We start from the raw sequence: 16619 nt of genomic DNA on the forward strand, positions 1-16619 counted from the left end.
ACTGTCTGAATGCAACATAAATTATGTGAATATTTATTTTATTATTAATAATTATTTTATTAATATAAATAGACAATTCTAATAAATCACCCCTCAAAGTTAATTTGAAATATCTTAAATTATCTGGTTTATTTCCCTTCCAGTGAAATTCATGAGGTTTGTATTTGTTACATCTGTATTTAGCTAGTAAAAGTAGAAATTTAGTGACTTTTAATCATATTTTGAATTTAGTGGTGTAAGAAGTATCTCATTTTTCTTGAAGTACAATTAACTCTCAGAGTTCCCTAACATCACTTATTTCTTAAACTTCACATCCAAGGTTCAACTTTATTTTGAAAGAATTAAACTAATTCTGTCATTATTATTTTAAATGTACATTTCTATTTCCTTTTCCATTTTACTGAGAGGCATTTCTAAATAGCTCACAGTAAAAAGGAAGTTTAGCAATGCTCCTGCTAAAGTGATTCTAATAGACAAAATAATTCACATTGCTAACTGGGTTCACTCCATATTCAGGAAAAAATAACCAAATTAAATGGATCGATAAAAAATAAAAATAACAAATAAGGTCTCTTTTTCAAAAATTAATTGCCTAGTTTTCCTAATAGGAAAGCTAAAAAATAATGAATCCCTCCAACATTTATAAAATATCCTTTCTTCTTTCCTGCATCTTGGACCAAAAATGAAATGAAATAAGTTTTTCTCTCTTGTTCATTTTTAATTAATTTATAAACCAGCAAAAGCATATTGAAGTCTTCCTGTCCATCACAAGCACTATTTCCCATTTCTTTGACATTTAGAGCAATTGTCTTCCCACTAGCTTTTGAAATTTGCACCAAAACTAAATGGAGACTATTTTTAAGACTTTGCCAGATATAATTCTTTCTTCAGTTTCTTACACAGTGTCTTTAACATTAGGTATAATTTCCCATTTTTTATCAAATCATGATTTGCTTAGTTGGTTAAATTATTCAAGATTTAAATTCTAGCAAGTTACTCTTTTCCCATGTGGGGAGTAAGAATACGATGTAAAGCTAAATAATGAATTAATCAGACTATTATTGTCTTACTTTATTCTTAAACAAAAATAATAAAGTTATTGAAGTCATTGAATAAAGTATTCATCATTCCAGGTAACTCACGGCTTTCTCTATTCACTGTATTCCTAAAGAATAGTTAATGTATAAGTAAATGCTTGATAAACATTAAATGATATGAAATGCATCATGGATATAATGTTTTTAAATGTTATCTTGAAATATGATATAAACATTTATCAGTAAAAATCTAGGAATATTTGAAATTGCTGTTATGAATAACTTTGCCTATGCACACAAGCACCTTGCATCTATCTATTAAGCATTCATCAGCATACTCTATAGAACTTCAGATGATTTTTGAAGGCTGATTTTGCATTTTGTGATAGTGATACTTATCAAGTATTTTAATAGATCCAAATCATAGGAACTCATTATACTATTAAAAGAAATTCCTTTACTGATATGCTATAAACTATAATTGCATTAATTTCCTAATCTAGAGGAATAGAATAATCTTTGAAATGAGAGTTATTTCATATTTCTTGGACTTAACAATAATAAAATTTACCTAAACATTTATTGCATGTTCTCAATTTTATACTGTCCATTTGCTGATAGTGACTTTACTACATATGTACAGTACATGTAGATATATAGACATGTCTTATCTGTAATTTTTATACTAAGTAATTGAAATATGAGCCCATCAATAACATGGATGGAATATATGATTATTTAAAATTTTTCTACTTACCTTTTAAGGGAAGTGTTTGTGCACTGTGTCATTTATTTATAATCTGAAGTTCCTCAAAGCAGTCATTCACCAGGATTAATATTCAAAGAGCAACATAATCCCACAGCTAGAACACAGTGGGACACTTTAAAATGCTCTTCCAAATTTAGTGCTTTCTAAATGTTAGGCTCAGGTTCTCTGGATAAATTTTTTTCTTTGAAAAGCAAACCCCTGGGTGGTGAACAAAGGGAATATGTTCTCTATTTAGTGCTAAGTTAGGATTTAAACTGTGGAATTAATTTATATGTTCAGAATGATCTTAGGTTATTTGTGGCAGTGGAATTATTTTTGTATTTTCAAAAAGCATGAGGTTGGCAAATTTGGGTAAAATATCCATATAGCTATTCTGAAGAAAATTGACTTTGGCATTTCTACATAAGCCTAATGTTTTCTATCTTCTAACTATTCTTCCTTTTCTAGTCTTTCATAGAAAATAGCAAGTTCTTTGAGCAATATGAAGTGACATACCAGATCTTGAAACAAACAGCTGAGATGTACATCAAAGCAGATGGTTCAGGTAAAGCGTGCTATAGGATTTGTTGCAGTGTTGACTGCAGTAGAATTAGAACCTGTAGGTGTCTGTGTGATCAGGTCATTTTTTTTCCTCTACAGAATCTTTGTATGACCATGCCATTGGCCTGGAGAGCACATATTGTATTCAGTCCCTTTGATTTTGTACAATGCCTAACCTGCATGATCATACTCTTCTCTCCGTGTGTGTGTGTATGTGTGTGTATTCTTCTAAGAGAAAAGCAAAATACACATTAATTTTCCAAATTATAATTTTTCAACCTATTTCCAATTCTAAAGATTAAAGGCAAAGATATTGGAATGACTTGAATATGATAATCAAGTAAATGAGAGAGTAAATTAGTGTGAAAACATGATTTGTAAAATGTTTGTTTTCAATTTGTAATTATGTCTGTCATATTTGTTGGAAATGAACTTTAGCATTTGTGATTGATACTATTTCACACCAGTATATAAGACTATTTTTAAAAGGGGTGGAGGATTTAAAATATAATGTAAGGATTATACTTGGTTTTATCTCTTTCAGTGGAAGAAGCTGAGAATGTGATGAAATTCATGAATGAAACTACTGCTCAGTGGAGGAATCTCTCGGTAGAAGTTAGGAGCGTGAGGAGTATGCTAGAAGAAGTGATCTCTAACTGGGATCGCTATGGCAGTACTGTGGCTAGTCTTCAAGCCTGGCTAGAGGATGCTGAAAAAATGCTAAATCAGTCAGAAAATGCCAAAAAGGTAAGACTGTCTCCTGCAAAAGGAGAAGATGTGGATTTAGAAATGAGAAATTTTACAGCATAGCTCACTAGGGAGTGGCATGTATTTGCAAGTGTGGCTCAAGAATCCTGACTTTGCCTGGAAAGTTGCACAGGTTAGTAAATTACTTCGGACCAATAAATGCACTGCTTAATGAAAGCTCTGTTAAAATAGTTCCCTATCTGATCACTCTAGTGTCTGACTTTTGCATTCAGAAGAGTAGTAACTGATGTTTAGCCAAATCCCCTGGGCAGCAGAGGGCACCACACTCACACTGAGGTCTGTACATGAAGGGGCGTGTCTAGGGCCCCAGTCCTTGATTTCCTGATTTAAGAGACGATGGAAACAACTTTGGCTAACACAGTACTGAAGCTGTGTGGTAGTATACACTAGGTAAACAGCAGGACCATCATGCTCTTACCTCTTTGAACATTCTTTCTTGTATGTTGTCAACCCTCAGTCAAGGGTCTCACTCTGGCTAGGAGTGATTTCTTTTTTCATTTTTTGGCAGTACAAGCGTGTATGTGTGTGTGCATGTGAGAGTTACTGTTTTACTTTAATATCACTCACATGTAAATAGCACATGAAACGGACTTACTTCAGTGCATATACTTCTTAATGGGTGCCTGGCATTTTCATATGGAAAATCAATTTATATATAAAAGATGTTCAAATGCCAGGTTTCTGTTAAGAAATATAGTACATACATTAGAATTACTGCTTGCTATCCAAGATTGGATCATCTATTATTGTTTGCATGAGTAGATGTATCATTTTCAAATGTTTTACTATTCTATATTTCATATAGATGAAATATGCTTGTGTAGCTGAGGAAGGCAGTAACTATGTACCCATATAGATTTTGGCTTTTCTGATCAGACCGGCAGTGCCCGAGTAGATGTCATATGTGTTAATTTGATCCAAGGGAATATAACCGGCAGAAACAGAAGTGTTCTCATCTATTTATGTAGGAAGTCCTCCCACACATGGCTTATGAAATGAATTTTGAATTATCTTTGGTATCCTTGGTTTTTACTGTGATGTGTGTGTGCACACACATGCATTTAATTTAAAATGAGTTGGAAACTGTTTTATTGCCAAGTATGTGGCAATAAAACCTTAAACAAATAAGAAAGGTTGTTACTGTATTAAGTGTTCTTTACCCAGACATTTAAATTTGTTTCCTTTGTTGGTTTATCCCCATGATTGTTAAATTATTTAATGTGCCGTATTCACCTTTTAAAGTCAAGAATAACAGTTCAAATTTTGTTTTAAATTTTTTTAGAAACATCTGTATTTCCCTAATCTGTTATGGCTTTTATATGATCTTGGCACTGGTATTTACTATTAATAGCTTGAAGACCATGCACAAGTTTCTTACACTTACAGTTTTATTTTGTCCTCAGCTAAAAATACGGCGTAGATGTTCTTATAAAAAGACACTCAGCATTTCTTGTTCATATTTTGAAGCTCTTTATTACAAATTTGCATTTTGAATTACCTGGGCGTGGTGATGTGCACCTGTAGTCCCAGCTATTCAGGAGGCTGAGGTGGGAGGATGGTTTGAGCTCAGGCGTTCAAAGCTGCAGTGAGCTATGATTGCAACCACTGCACTTCAGCCTGGGCGACAGAGCAAGATCCTGTCTCTTAAAAAAAAAAAAAAAGTTGCATTTTGAAGGATTTAAGATTTACCTTAAAATTTGCACAAGTTTTAGAACAAAGACATTTCTCCTACTCTAGTCACTTTAGTATCAGTTATTAATATACGGTTTATGGTTTGCAATACTGTGTATTCTGTATTGTTTAGGATTTTTTTCGAAATTTGCCTCATTGGATTCAGCAGCACACTGCCATGAACGACGCTGGCAATTTCCTAATTGAAACGTGTGATGAGATGGTCTCCCGAGACCTTAAGCAGCAGCTACTGTTGCTAAATGGGCGGTGGAGAGAGCTGTTTATGGAAGTCAAGCAAGTATGTCTTTCAAATCTATAGACATCTCCAATGTGTATATATTATAAATATTGTGATAAACAGTCTGTTTTAAAGACAATTTTATTTATATCGGCTGGGCTTATTAAGGCAGGGTATGGATATGTTTAAAACTGGTGTATTTTATGGTTGATTATTCATTGTTTTCCATTTCTAATGGAGGAATGTTACTGAAATGCATTAATTTGATTAAGGACTATGTTGAGATCTGGAGCCCACTTACATGGAATGATTTGTGTTTCAAATCATAGTTCATTTTTGTTCTAGTTTTTATCCTTTCAAAGTAATTGGACTTACTTCAAATTTACCTAAAATGAGAATCAGGAATTAGAATCTTTCTTGCCAGTTAACAATTCCAGAGACTATGTTAAAGTGAAGGTTGGTGGGTCTTCCAGTCACAGCTTAATGGCTTTCATAATATTCCCCTCCCTTTTCTTAACAGTATGCGCGAGCCGACGAGATAGACAGAATGAAGAAAGAATACACAGACTGTGTTAATACTTTGTCTACTTTTGCAACTGAAGCCCATAGGAAACTTTCTGAACCCTTAGAAGTCTCTTTTATGAATGTGAAGCTAATAATCCAAGACCTGGAGGTGAGGAGTTTCTGAGTCATAAAATGAAAAGCCTATTCCACTGTGAAAATAAAGATCAGCAGGTTGCTCAGATCATTGCAAAGATCATTTCTGTGTCTCCTGGGCATCATTTTGACTTAACTGCCTACCCTGATTTGTACCTGTCATAAAAAACATATTGAGTTTTTTAAAGATATGTCTTCATCATATAAAGTAACTTCAAAATAGTTTTTCAATTTGGAGATTTTTTTTTCTACAACCAGATTATGAAACATTGGGATAAAACAGGAGACATCTATAGATAGCACTTCCACATAAATGCTTCCAACAATAAATGATTAATTGCACAAATTGTGGTATTTACATATTTTGAATAGCCTACAGCTTTCAAAATGAAGTACTGGAAAAGTTTTTAATGACATGGAAATATTTTATTATACAATGTATTGTTAAGTGAGAAAAGCAAACAATAGTATCATTGTTTTGTTTTTGTAAAAATAAAAAATGGATATAAACACAGGAAAAATATTAATGATGTAATGATGAGATTCTGGCTTTTGTTTTCAATGTGTGAGAAGACTATAAGTAACTTAAATTTTCATTATCCTAATATTTCTAATTTACAAATTACAAAGTGTATATTTTTTAAAGTCAGAATTGCCCCAAATTTTTAATATGCATTTATATGTTATATAATGTTTCTATACTACATTAACATGCTGTTTTTTTTGTTTTTTTTGAAAGTGTAAAGATTACTTCAGCTAATCCTGATGTTAACTTAAAAATGTTGGTCACTTTTAAGGGAAAGTTTTATTATTTATTTGTATAATATTACATATATATATATTAGTAATGAAGGGAAGCAAAAGCTGGACTCTCCTGAAGTTTACTATAAGTGTAGCATTTTATACTATTGATTTTTGTTCTGCCTTCTGTGGAATCCAGACATGAAAAGGAAATGTGTCATGCGTTAATCTAGCTGTTTCAATGATTCATGCAGGATATCGAGCAGAAGGTGCCTGCAATTGATGCTCAATACAAGATGATTACAAAGACAGTGCACCTCATTTCCAAAGAGATCCCCCAAGAAGAAGCTAATGAAATGTTTGCAACCACATCAAGACTCAAAGAGCAGCTAAGCAAGGTGCGAAAATACTTTAATGCACAACACTCTGGGTGGCACCAACGCTGCCTTCAGCTTGCCTTACACCTGCTTTTTCACCTATGGGCTAATTGTTTACTTCTTAACAAATCACACTTGTTTCTTATTGGGATTTTTTTTTTTTTTTTTTTGAGACAGAGTCTCACTTTGTTGCCCAGGCTAGAGTGAGTGCCATGGCATCTTCTAGCTCAAAGCAACCTCAAACTCCTGCGCTCAAACAATCCTGCTGCCTCAGCCTCCCAAGTAGGTGCGACTACAGGCGTGCACCACCATGCCCGGCTAATTTTTTCTATACATATATTAGTTGGCCTATTAATTTCTTTCTATTTATAGTAGAGACCGGGTCTCGCTCTTGCTCAGGCTGCTTTCGAACTCCTGACCTCCAGCAATCCACCCGCCTCAGCCTCCCAGAGTGCTAGGATTACAGGCGTGAGCCACCACGCCCAGTCAGGATTCTTGATTTAGTAATTTTGTCATGAATTTAAAAAAAATAAAACTATGATACTATTACCAAGTATTACTTCTGCTAATTCAGAAGTGCTATAGCATATTTTAATAGAAAGGTAAATGCTTTGAGGAGGACAGCTGAATGTTATTAAACAGAGAGAGAGAAAGGCAGAAAAAGAAAAGGAGAAGGAATAAGAGGGGATCACACATTTAACTGAGAACTTACTGAGATTCCTTTGACATACCTCCACTCTAAGCCCATTTATGCAGTTTTCTGCTGGCATAGCCGCAAAGCAGTGGAAATTCTGTCCTCCTTTTCTCATGGAGTTCACCTCGGGCTTAAATATATATACTACTATATATATACTACTTCTGTGCAGGGAACTAGATGGATGTATGCACTAGCCATAAGCCTTCCCTATTCTACTGAGGGTTTTTCCTTAAGAGCTTTGGAAGTTCCATTGGGATATTTTATCTATCTAAACTTGAATTTCAGAAGATGGTGTTATTTGCAAAGTCCACTTAGATTGGGTAATTAGTATCTGATAAAAGACAGAAGTGATTATATAAATGGAAATGTTTTATAATAAAGAATTGAAAAACAAAAGAAAATAAAGTAGAAAAACCTGTTAAATAGGAAAGGAAAAGGTAGAGAGAAAGAAAGTAACCTACGTAAAATCAGTGGTGGAGAATTAATGAAAAAGTGGAAAAATTCAAAAAGCAAAAATAGGAAAAATCATAGTCATGAATAAAAGGAGAAAATTTTATCTATCAATCTGGGATGTATTCGAAGTTTATGTTCATATATTTTAACATTCAAGATAGAATTATTGGTAATTTAAAGGTACTGAATAATAATGATAATATTGGCTGCCAGCAAAAGTTGCTAAAGACTGGGTACAATTTAAAGTCAACATTTTCAATTTGATAAGCTTCTAGCAGTTTCAGGACCATATCTGGGCTTATGACATTGCAACCTGAACCAGGTTTAGTTTGTTTAGGGCAATCCCTGAGAAAGTAAATTGTGCCTAAAGTCATTATGCCTTCTTACTGCTATTTCAGATGCAGCATTTTGATAGATATTGGTTTAAAAATTTTTTTAGAGACAGAGTCTCACTATGTTGCCCATGCTGGTCTTGAGCTCCTTGTCTCAAGCAATCCGCCCGCCTCAGCTTACCAAGTAGCTGAGACTATAGATTCAACAGATTTTCTGTTGCACCAGGAAACATCAATAAAGCACACTAACTAGTATTTGACTTTAATGCTTGGGACAAGTAGGATGTTGATAAGCAGAGGGTAGGAAAGCACGGAGCTGGTGGGAGGTAGGGAAGCACAAAGTCTGTCTGGGAAGAGTGAGTCAACAACTTTGTAGGTTTGTAGGTTTGTCTGGAGTCAAGTGTTCAAGGAGGAAAGCTCTTGAAAATAAAGCTGGAAGGCACAGCTTGCTCTAGATGATGTAATAATAATTCGTGACTATCTTAGGTCAGATTCAAGCTAAAGTGAAAATGAGTTGATGGTTTATGAGGTGGAATTTGATGCCATCTGCCTCACAAACAACAACCTTTTAGATGGAAAGTGTTCTCCAGAAGGACGATGTAGGTGAATTTTCATGAGAAAATTTAGTAGCCATTTATTTGTTTCAGGGGTACAGCTCTATTATTAATATTTTTATCAGCAAAATTTAATATAAAGGAAATATCATTAAAGAAATAGTCTTTGGGTATTTGTAAGCACCAAATGACAATGTTACAAAAAAAATGTTCCTGGGAGCTATGAAGAGTGCCCTGAACTTGTGGTACTTACTGGCCTTTCATGGAATTTTTATCTTTGTGTTTTTAAAGGTCAAAGAATGTTACTCCCCACTCCTTTATGAGTCTCAGCAGCTGTTGGTTCCGTTGGAAGAATTAGAAAAGCAAATGACGTCCTTTTATGACTCACTTGGGAAAATCAATGAAATTATAACAGTTCTTGAGCACGAGGCACAATCTAGTGCTCTTTTTAAACAAAAACATCAGGTAAGAAAAATCCCTTTCAGGAGAAATTATTATTTTAATGCATGTGAAGTAAGACTGAGGTGTTGCTTGCAGTAATAGAGATTCAGTTAGGACAAGAAACATGTTTCTAGAATAGTACTAGCAGCTCAACAAAACAAAAATACACCTTGTCCAGAGGCAAAAGCCCATGCACTGAGTGGATTCGAGCAGTTTATGGGGAGCAGTAGGGCTGGCCCCAGGTGCAAGCCAGGCTCTGCTCATCTGAACTAATAAGTTCACTGAGTCAAGCAAAATTAGGAAGAATGGTTTGTTTTGAGCACCCAGTTCCCTTTCTATCAACTGGGCAACGTGAGCCGAGTGTACTCAGCAAGTATTTATGAATGTCTGCCCCGTTCATGCATAAGCCATGCATTCCAAACTCCAGGTGCAGAGGGTGGGAAGTTCACGAGGTCTCTGTGAAATAAAGAATATGTTTTGGGAATAGAGCCAAATCTATTACTCTGTCGAAAAGGACACCCATAATCAAAGGACTTTCTATTATCCTTTTTGCTTTGTATTTATTTAATTTTCCTATGGTGTCTATCGATGGAGCTAGGGATTATGTTTCACAAAGTCTGTAAAAAAAGTTTAATGTAAATAACTTCTCATTTGCATTTTCAAAGCATAGAAAATATATGTACAATAAATTTTTTCATCTTTATATTGACTTTGTTTTGGGAAATCATTTACTGTTGCTTCCCACGTATACCTTTGGGCATCATGTCCTGCCTCCCTAGTTGACAAAATGGTTAATTTCATTTTTAAAAAGTAGTGCCATCATTCCTTGATACTTTGAAAATGTATATATATATATATATATATATAATTCATATATATTTAGATATATGTAAAATAAATAACTGCATTCCATTTCCATCCAGTATGTATAATTATATTTTATGAGATCTTTTCTTTGCCTCTAGAAATAGGTCTATTAAACAACCATAAAAGTCTGTATATGTGTTTGGTGTGATAATCATTTTTTGGTCTCATTTTTAATAAGCATATCTGTATGCATAGCAATCTCCTACTGAGTGTTGCAGTTAATTGACTGACTTAGTTGGTTTATTATAAATAAGCCTATCCATCAGAGGAGGGTGATACTAACACACAGAACGTTTGCCACTGCTTTAATTGAAATAGATTCATGGAAGGAAGACAGCATCACTTATTAGAGATGACTTACACAGATATTCAGATCTTAGGTCTGATACAGCAAATAGCAAAGCTTTGATTAGCTTTAATTTCCTCACCTTAAAATGCAGGTGACAATACCTGAGTTTCAGGTGTGTTGTGAATATTATATCAGATAGATATTCTATAATGTGACTAGCATATAATAGCACATATGTACTCTGTAACTGATAGCATGATTATTATTATCGATTGTGAAGCCACAGTGATTATACCACCAAACCTCATCTTAATGACTTCTTATCATATTGGATAAAGATTATTTTTCATTTTGAGACAGGGTACCATTTCCTACATTCCCAAATTGCTATAAATTGTCATCAACTTACCTTTTCATAATCAAAATAATTATTTATATTATTTTCAGGAAATATTAATAATATTTCACAATATATTTTAAACTTATGTTAACCTTTTATCTCCTAAGTCTTCAAAAGGAAAAAGAATGTCTTTATTCTGCCTTGCCAAAACAAAACAAAAATTCTGCTCTTAATATTTGCATCTAGATAATGGAAAATGGTATCCAAATAAGGAGTTTGAAATATTTTTTCAAAGCAGTTGAGGATGTTGAAATGCAAGTGATGTGGATTCAAGTCAAAAAACAACTCTCTGTGCCTGTTCCTGAGATACTTCACTTAGAATAATGGTCTCCAGTTCCATCCAAGTTGCTGCAAAAGCCACTATTTTATTCCTTTCTATGGCTGAGTAGTACTCCATGCTGTGTGTGTGTGTGTGTATATATATACATACATACATATATATATATATATATATATATATATATACATACATACATACATACCACATTTTCTTTATTCACTCTTGAATTGGTGGAGACTTAGGTTGATTCCATATCTTTGCAATTGTGAATTGTAGAAGCCAAGAAGCAGGGAGAGTGGATGGGGGTAAGGAGTAAACACTTACCTCACAGGTACAATGAACATTGTTCTGGTGATGAACATACTAAAAGACCCAATTTAAGCATTATACAAGATATCCGTGTAACAAAAACATTTGTACTCCCTTAATATTTTGAAAGGAAAAAAAATGACTCTCCACCTTGGGCTGGGCTGGATAATTTCCATGCTGTCTACTGTGGAAATCCACTATGATGCCAGACTACCAGTCAAAAGTGTAAGGATCTATGAGTACCGTTGTGTCTCATCCTACAACTATGGGACCATTGTACATTTACCCCAGGCTCATTGATCTGCTGACTTTTTTGAGTAGGATCTAAAGTCTACCATTTCATGAATAAGGTGGATAGATTATAAAGCTTAGGAATTCAAATATTATAAATTTAGGTTATGGAAATACTACTTAATTTGCTGCATCTCTTTTAGTAAAGTGAATGTGCATTGGTTCAAATTTGTTTAGTCAGATGAAAACGTGATATGTAGATTGATTTCATGATGGTTCTCTTAATAAACCCTAGTCCCACCAACTGGTTGGTGGAAAGTAGACACTAGACAAATAATTTTGATGCTCTGTCATTTTCTTAATGTTAATAAGATGTACATAAAGTATTTTTAAAACCTCAAAAAACTCCTTGTGACATTTAAGTGCCATATATACAAAAGCACTGACTTCAGCAATTATTTAAAATTGAGCTTTTTTGAAAAGAAATGTTCCCCTGTACCTTTGGTTTTACTTACTGTTGATTGAAAGCCTAAAAGCTATATAATGTTGTTCTTATTATTTGTAATTATTACTCTCTTTATTTCTCTCTCACTCTCTTTTGTAAATAATATTATTGTGGGTTTCTTTTTCTTATAGGAACTGGTAGCCTGTCAAGAAAGCTGTAAGAAAACCTTGACACTAATTGAGAAAGGCAGCCAAAGCATTCAAAAGTTTGTGACCTTAAGCAAAGTGTTAAAGCATTTTGATCAGACAAAGCTGCAAAGACAGATTACAGATATTCGTGTTGCTTTTCAGGTAATGTGCTCTCCGTGCTATAGCGGTGTGAACCAGGGAAAATGCAAAGGGTGAGGGCAGGTAGCCATCACTTACGCCTTCAGTCTGGCTAACATGCCTCACCTACTGGTGCTTGAAATCCAATCATTTTTCTACTTCTCCTTGTAATTAACATTGAAAAGAATTAATTATTCTCATCATGATGAAATGTCTTTCTTCCAAGTGTGTTTTTTTGAATCGATAATGCTCTAACTAAATGATACTGTCAGTAATGAGAAAGCAGCATCGCATTATGGTTATTTTTCACATCAGAATATGGTAAAGAAAACTGGAGACTGGAAGAAGCATGTCGAAACCAACAGTCGCTTGATGAAGAAGTTCGAGGAGTCCCGAGCAGAGCTGGAGAAGGTGCTGCGGATTGCCCAGGAGGGCCTGGAGGAAAAGGGGGACCCGGAAGAGCTCCTGAAGAGACACACTGTGAGTCTGTGCCTGGTGGGGCACCTGCCCTGAGTACAGGGACGAGCGACCCTGGATGAAAACCTAAACAGAGCATTCCGATCTGATACAGAGGAAGACGGGGCAGATGTGTCAGGAAGGCAGAAACCTTTTAGGTCTGAGACCCAAGGCCATAGTGCACAAAAAGAGCTTCAAGGACAATTGATGAACTGACTTATAACTGGGCCATTCTTAGGCCCCTAGAATAGTAGAATCATGATAATTCAGGATCTCCAAGCTACTTATTCATTATTTAGCTCAGAAATTCTTACATAACTAAAGAATCTTTTAAATAGAAAAGGTAAATGGCTAGGACTTTTGTGGCCATTTGATAAATCTCCCTTATCATAGTATAGAATAGGTACCATGCCACTTGACATCTGCTATCTGATATACAACTTGTCTCAGTATTGTGAAGCCACCTTCATGATTATTATACTTGTTTATGAAAGGGCACATGAGATGACCAGCACTCTAGCATCTACTGTGAATTATTTTTCCTGAAATTTCAGTAGACAGTTGTATAAACTGCACTCTCATATGACAAATACAATATATTTGTGATACAGCTGTCTAGACTTAGGGTCAATGTCTGTGACGATAAAATGCAAAACACCTCATTTAGTTTATATGCCTTTATGGTATGGCACTTTCTGTTTTGAATCACTGTTGTTTCAAAATAAGTCTGCATACATACTTCTGAGACAGCATGAGATTTGGTCATATGTGTGTCCTCTTAGTGCTCAGGCTGTCATGACAAAATCTCATAGACTGGTGGCTTAAGCAATAGAAATGCATTTTCCATAGTTCTTGAGGCTAGAAGTCTGAGATCAGGGTGCCAGTGTGGTAGGGTTCTGGTGAGAGCCCTGTTTCTGACTTGTAGGCAGCCACTTTCTCCCTGTGTCCTTGCATGGTAGAATGAGCTAGCAAGCTTTCTGGTGTCTCTTCTTAGAAGGGCACTAATCTCATCATGAGGGCCCCACCATCACGACCTCATCTATACCTAATTATCTCCCAAAGGGCCCATCTCAAATGCCATCACAATTGGGGATGAAACTTCAACATATAAGTTTGGGGAGGGCCATAATTCTTTCCATAGACTATGTGCTCACGTGTGCACATGTGTGAATGTAGGAATGGTTCATAATGAACCAGCAGGGCTTGGAATGCATTGCAGTTGGGGAATTGGGGAGTTATGAGCCTTAGTCTTGGCTTCTACTCTGCCCTTCCCTTCCAACTTTACCAAAGAGGAACCAAAGCTCCATCACTATGGAATCAAAGTTTTAGGATCTCCCATTGACATTTAGAAATATGCTACCAATTTTAAAAACTGCAAAAAATTTTTCTAAAAAATAGAAAGTACCAGTTGAATTTCAGATTTTATGGCTTCTGACTCATAACTCTAGATGCTTATAAGTTCAATCCCAAAAAAGAAAAACAGCAGTTGCCCCGAAGTTTTGAAGAGCACAACAGCTGGCGGACAGCCCGTGAGAGGCATGACAGGGTCTGGTGCTGCCTTTTACTCTGCTTGACACTCTTAACCATGTCCCGCCTCTCCCTGTCAGGAGTTTTTCAGTCAGCTGGATCAGAGGGTGCTCAACGCTTTCCTGAAAGCTTGTGATGAACTCACCGACATCCTCCCTGAGCAGGAGCAGCCAGGTCTGCAGGAAGCTGTCAGAAAGCTCCACAAACAATGGAAGGTGAGTCAGGACATGATGGGGACACCGTGTGTCCTGAACAAGGGGAGAGAACATGAGGATGCTAAGGTCCGATTGTAAGAGAATTTAGAAATTCATGGAAAGTCACTATAGCGACTTCCTCTATTAAAAAACAAAACAAAACAACAACTAAAACACTGAACTTGAATAAGACTTGATAATTTATGATAGAACTTTGTTATTCATATTTTTCAGCAGCATCAACTTTATCATACTACTTGAGTACTCTTTTTCTGTTTACTGATTTTCTTTGGCAGGGTGACAAAGGCATGTAACTTATTCAATCACCATTTAGTGAACTCTTCTCAGATAAATAAATCATGCCGGGTATACTACTGAAATTACAGAAAAAATTACATATATATATATATATATATATATATATATATATATATCTGCTGCCATGAAGGATTTTACCCTCCAGTTTAGATAGTGATGATCTAAAAATATAAATTAAAACATTTCTTGGTTAAGGATTCAACAATGTGCAAAGGATAATCCTCCTCCCCTAAAGGGCTTACATTTCAGTAAGGGAGATGATTAGTTACAAATAATAAAAGTATAACGTGTAATATGTCCGATTATATATAAATAATATACTTAAAAAAGCTTTGAAGGAGGGAGGCAGACCCACTTGGAGACTGGAAGAGTGAATAGAGTGACTAGTTTTGAGCTAGAACTTTAAGGGAGCAGCAGAAATGTGGGTGGGCAGAAGGGTGAAGCAGCACAACCGGAAGAGAGAAAGCAGGAGAGTGTGCACGGGGGACGCAGTGGCCCATTGGGGTCTGTCTGTCTGACTTGAGTGCCACGTGCTGTGGAGGAACTGGGCCTGTCCCATGGAAGCCAACTTCAGAATCTGCATGTCGGATTCCGGAAGCAGTGGCAGCACAGTGTCTGCCCTGGAAGGCTGTCTTCCCTGAGCTAGACAAGGGGAAGACTGCTCTGGCTGTAGGTAGCGAGTGCTGGCGTGTGGCAGCATTTTGGAAGATTGGCTGCTGACACTCTCTCTATCGGGTCGTCTTACTTCCTGGATTTTTAAAGTCTCGGGAACAGGCTAAAAAATTATCCCTGTGCGTGCACACACAAAAACCCACCGTTAAAGAAATATCTTTAAATTGCTAAGTTTGAAAATTCAAGCATCTCATTAACAAAAATGATTCTTAAAGAAACCCAAGCTTTCTAAGATGTCTGTGAAGCTTAACGTATCCTAAATGTATACTGGAACAGAGAGTATAATTGAAGGTTGTATTTTATTACACACACACACACACACACACTAAACTCTCTAGGATACAACAGCTTCTTTTTCTCATCAGTTACCTCAGCATTCTCTTTTAAAGGTAATCATTTTGAATGCCATAGGATAATCGAAGTTAGTTAAAATGAATAAATTATGGAACTAAAGGTAGTGCTAAAGCTTATGCTTATATTTAAAAAGAACATAAAATGTTATGCATTGTTTGAATGCTTGCTTGCTTGTTTTTTCAAGGTATGGTCTAAGAAAAGAAGGATATAGCAGGTGTCAGTAGCCCTGGCTGTTTAATCCTGGTTTTTTTTTTAACTAATAAGTTTTCCTATGTTCCTCCTTTACGAAGTGGGTATAATATCTGCCCTGCCTAGTTCATGGGGTTGTTGACAAAATCAAAAGGGACACATACAGGGGAGAGGGTATGTGGCATCAGTGCATGATTTAAATCTAGGTTCAAATCCCAGCTTTTCTGCTTACCCCTGAGCCTCCATTATCTAATCTGTAAAATGGGAACATCAATACTTTGCGGGGCTATTGTGAAGATTAAATAGACTCATCACTGAGCAAACACCTAACCCACAGCAGGATGGAAGGATTCCCTGTGGTCTCAGTACTTGGAAAAGTACAAAGTAGGTGTGGATAGGTGTGAACAGGTATGAACGGTAGTGATTAAATCACATTGGCCCTAAGTTTTAAGGATTTTTTTTGCCAGTTCAATTGGAAATGTATGTA

At 35.6% G+C, this 16619-nt stretch overlaps 1 protein-coding gene across 6 annotated transcripts in view; it reads left to right on the top strand.

Annotated features, from left to right (window-relative positions):
• The window catches only part of SYNE1 (spectrin repeat containing nuclear envelope protein 1), a 438352-nt gene that overhangs the window by 144551 nt on the left and 277182 nt on the right, over positions 1 to 16619 (top strand). For all 6 annotated transcript variants that reach the window (XM_076002855.1, XM_076002857.1, XM_020287266.2 and 3 more), the window contains 9 exons: positions 2254 to 2350; positions 2891 to 3093; positions 4919 to 5083; positions 5544 to 5696; positions 6676 to 6819; positions 9126 to 9299; positions 12288 to 12446; positions 12738 to 12902; positions 14486 to 14620. In XM_076002855.1, the coding sequence (XP_075858970.1) occupies positions 2254 to 2350; positions 2891 to 3093; positions 4919 to 5083; positions 5544 to 5696; positions 6676 to 6819; positions 9126 to 9299; positions 12288 to 12446; positions 12738 to 12902; positions 14486 to 14620 (1395 nt within the window). The remainder of the gene's footprint in view (positions 1 to 2253; positions 2351 to 2890; positions 3094 to 4918; positions 5084 to 5543; positions 5697 to 6675; positions 6820 to 9125; positions 9300 to 12287; positions 12447 to 12737; positions 12903 to 14485; positions 14621 to 16619) is intronic.

The sequence above is a fragment of the Microcebus murinus genome, chromosome 5 (genome assembly GCF_040939455.1).
Source record: "Microcebus murinus isolate Inina chromosome 5, M.murinus_Inina_mat1.0, whole genome shotgun sequence".
Lineage (NCBI taxonomy): Eukaryota > Metazoa > Chordata > Mammalia > Primates > Cheirogaleidae > Microcebus > Microcebus murinus.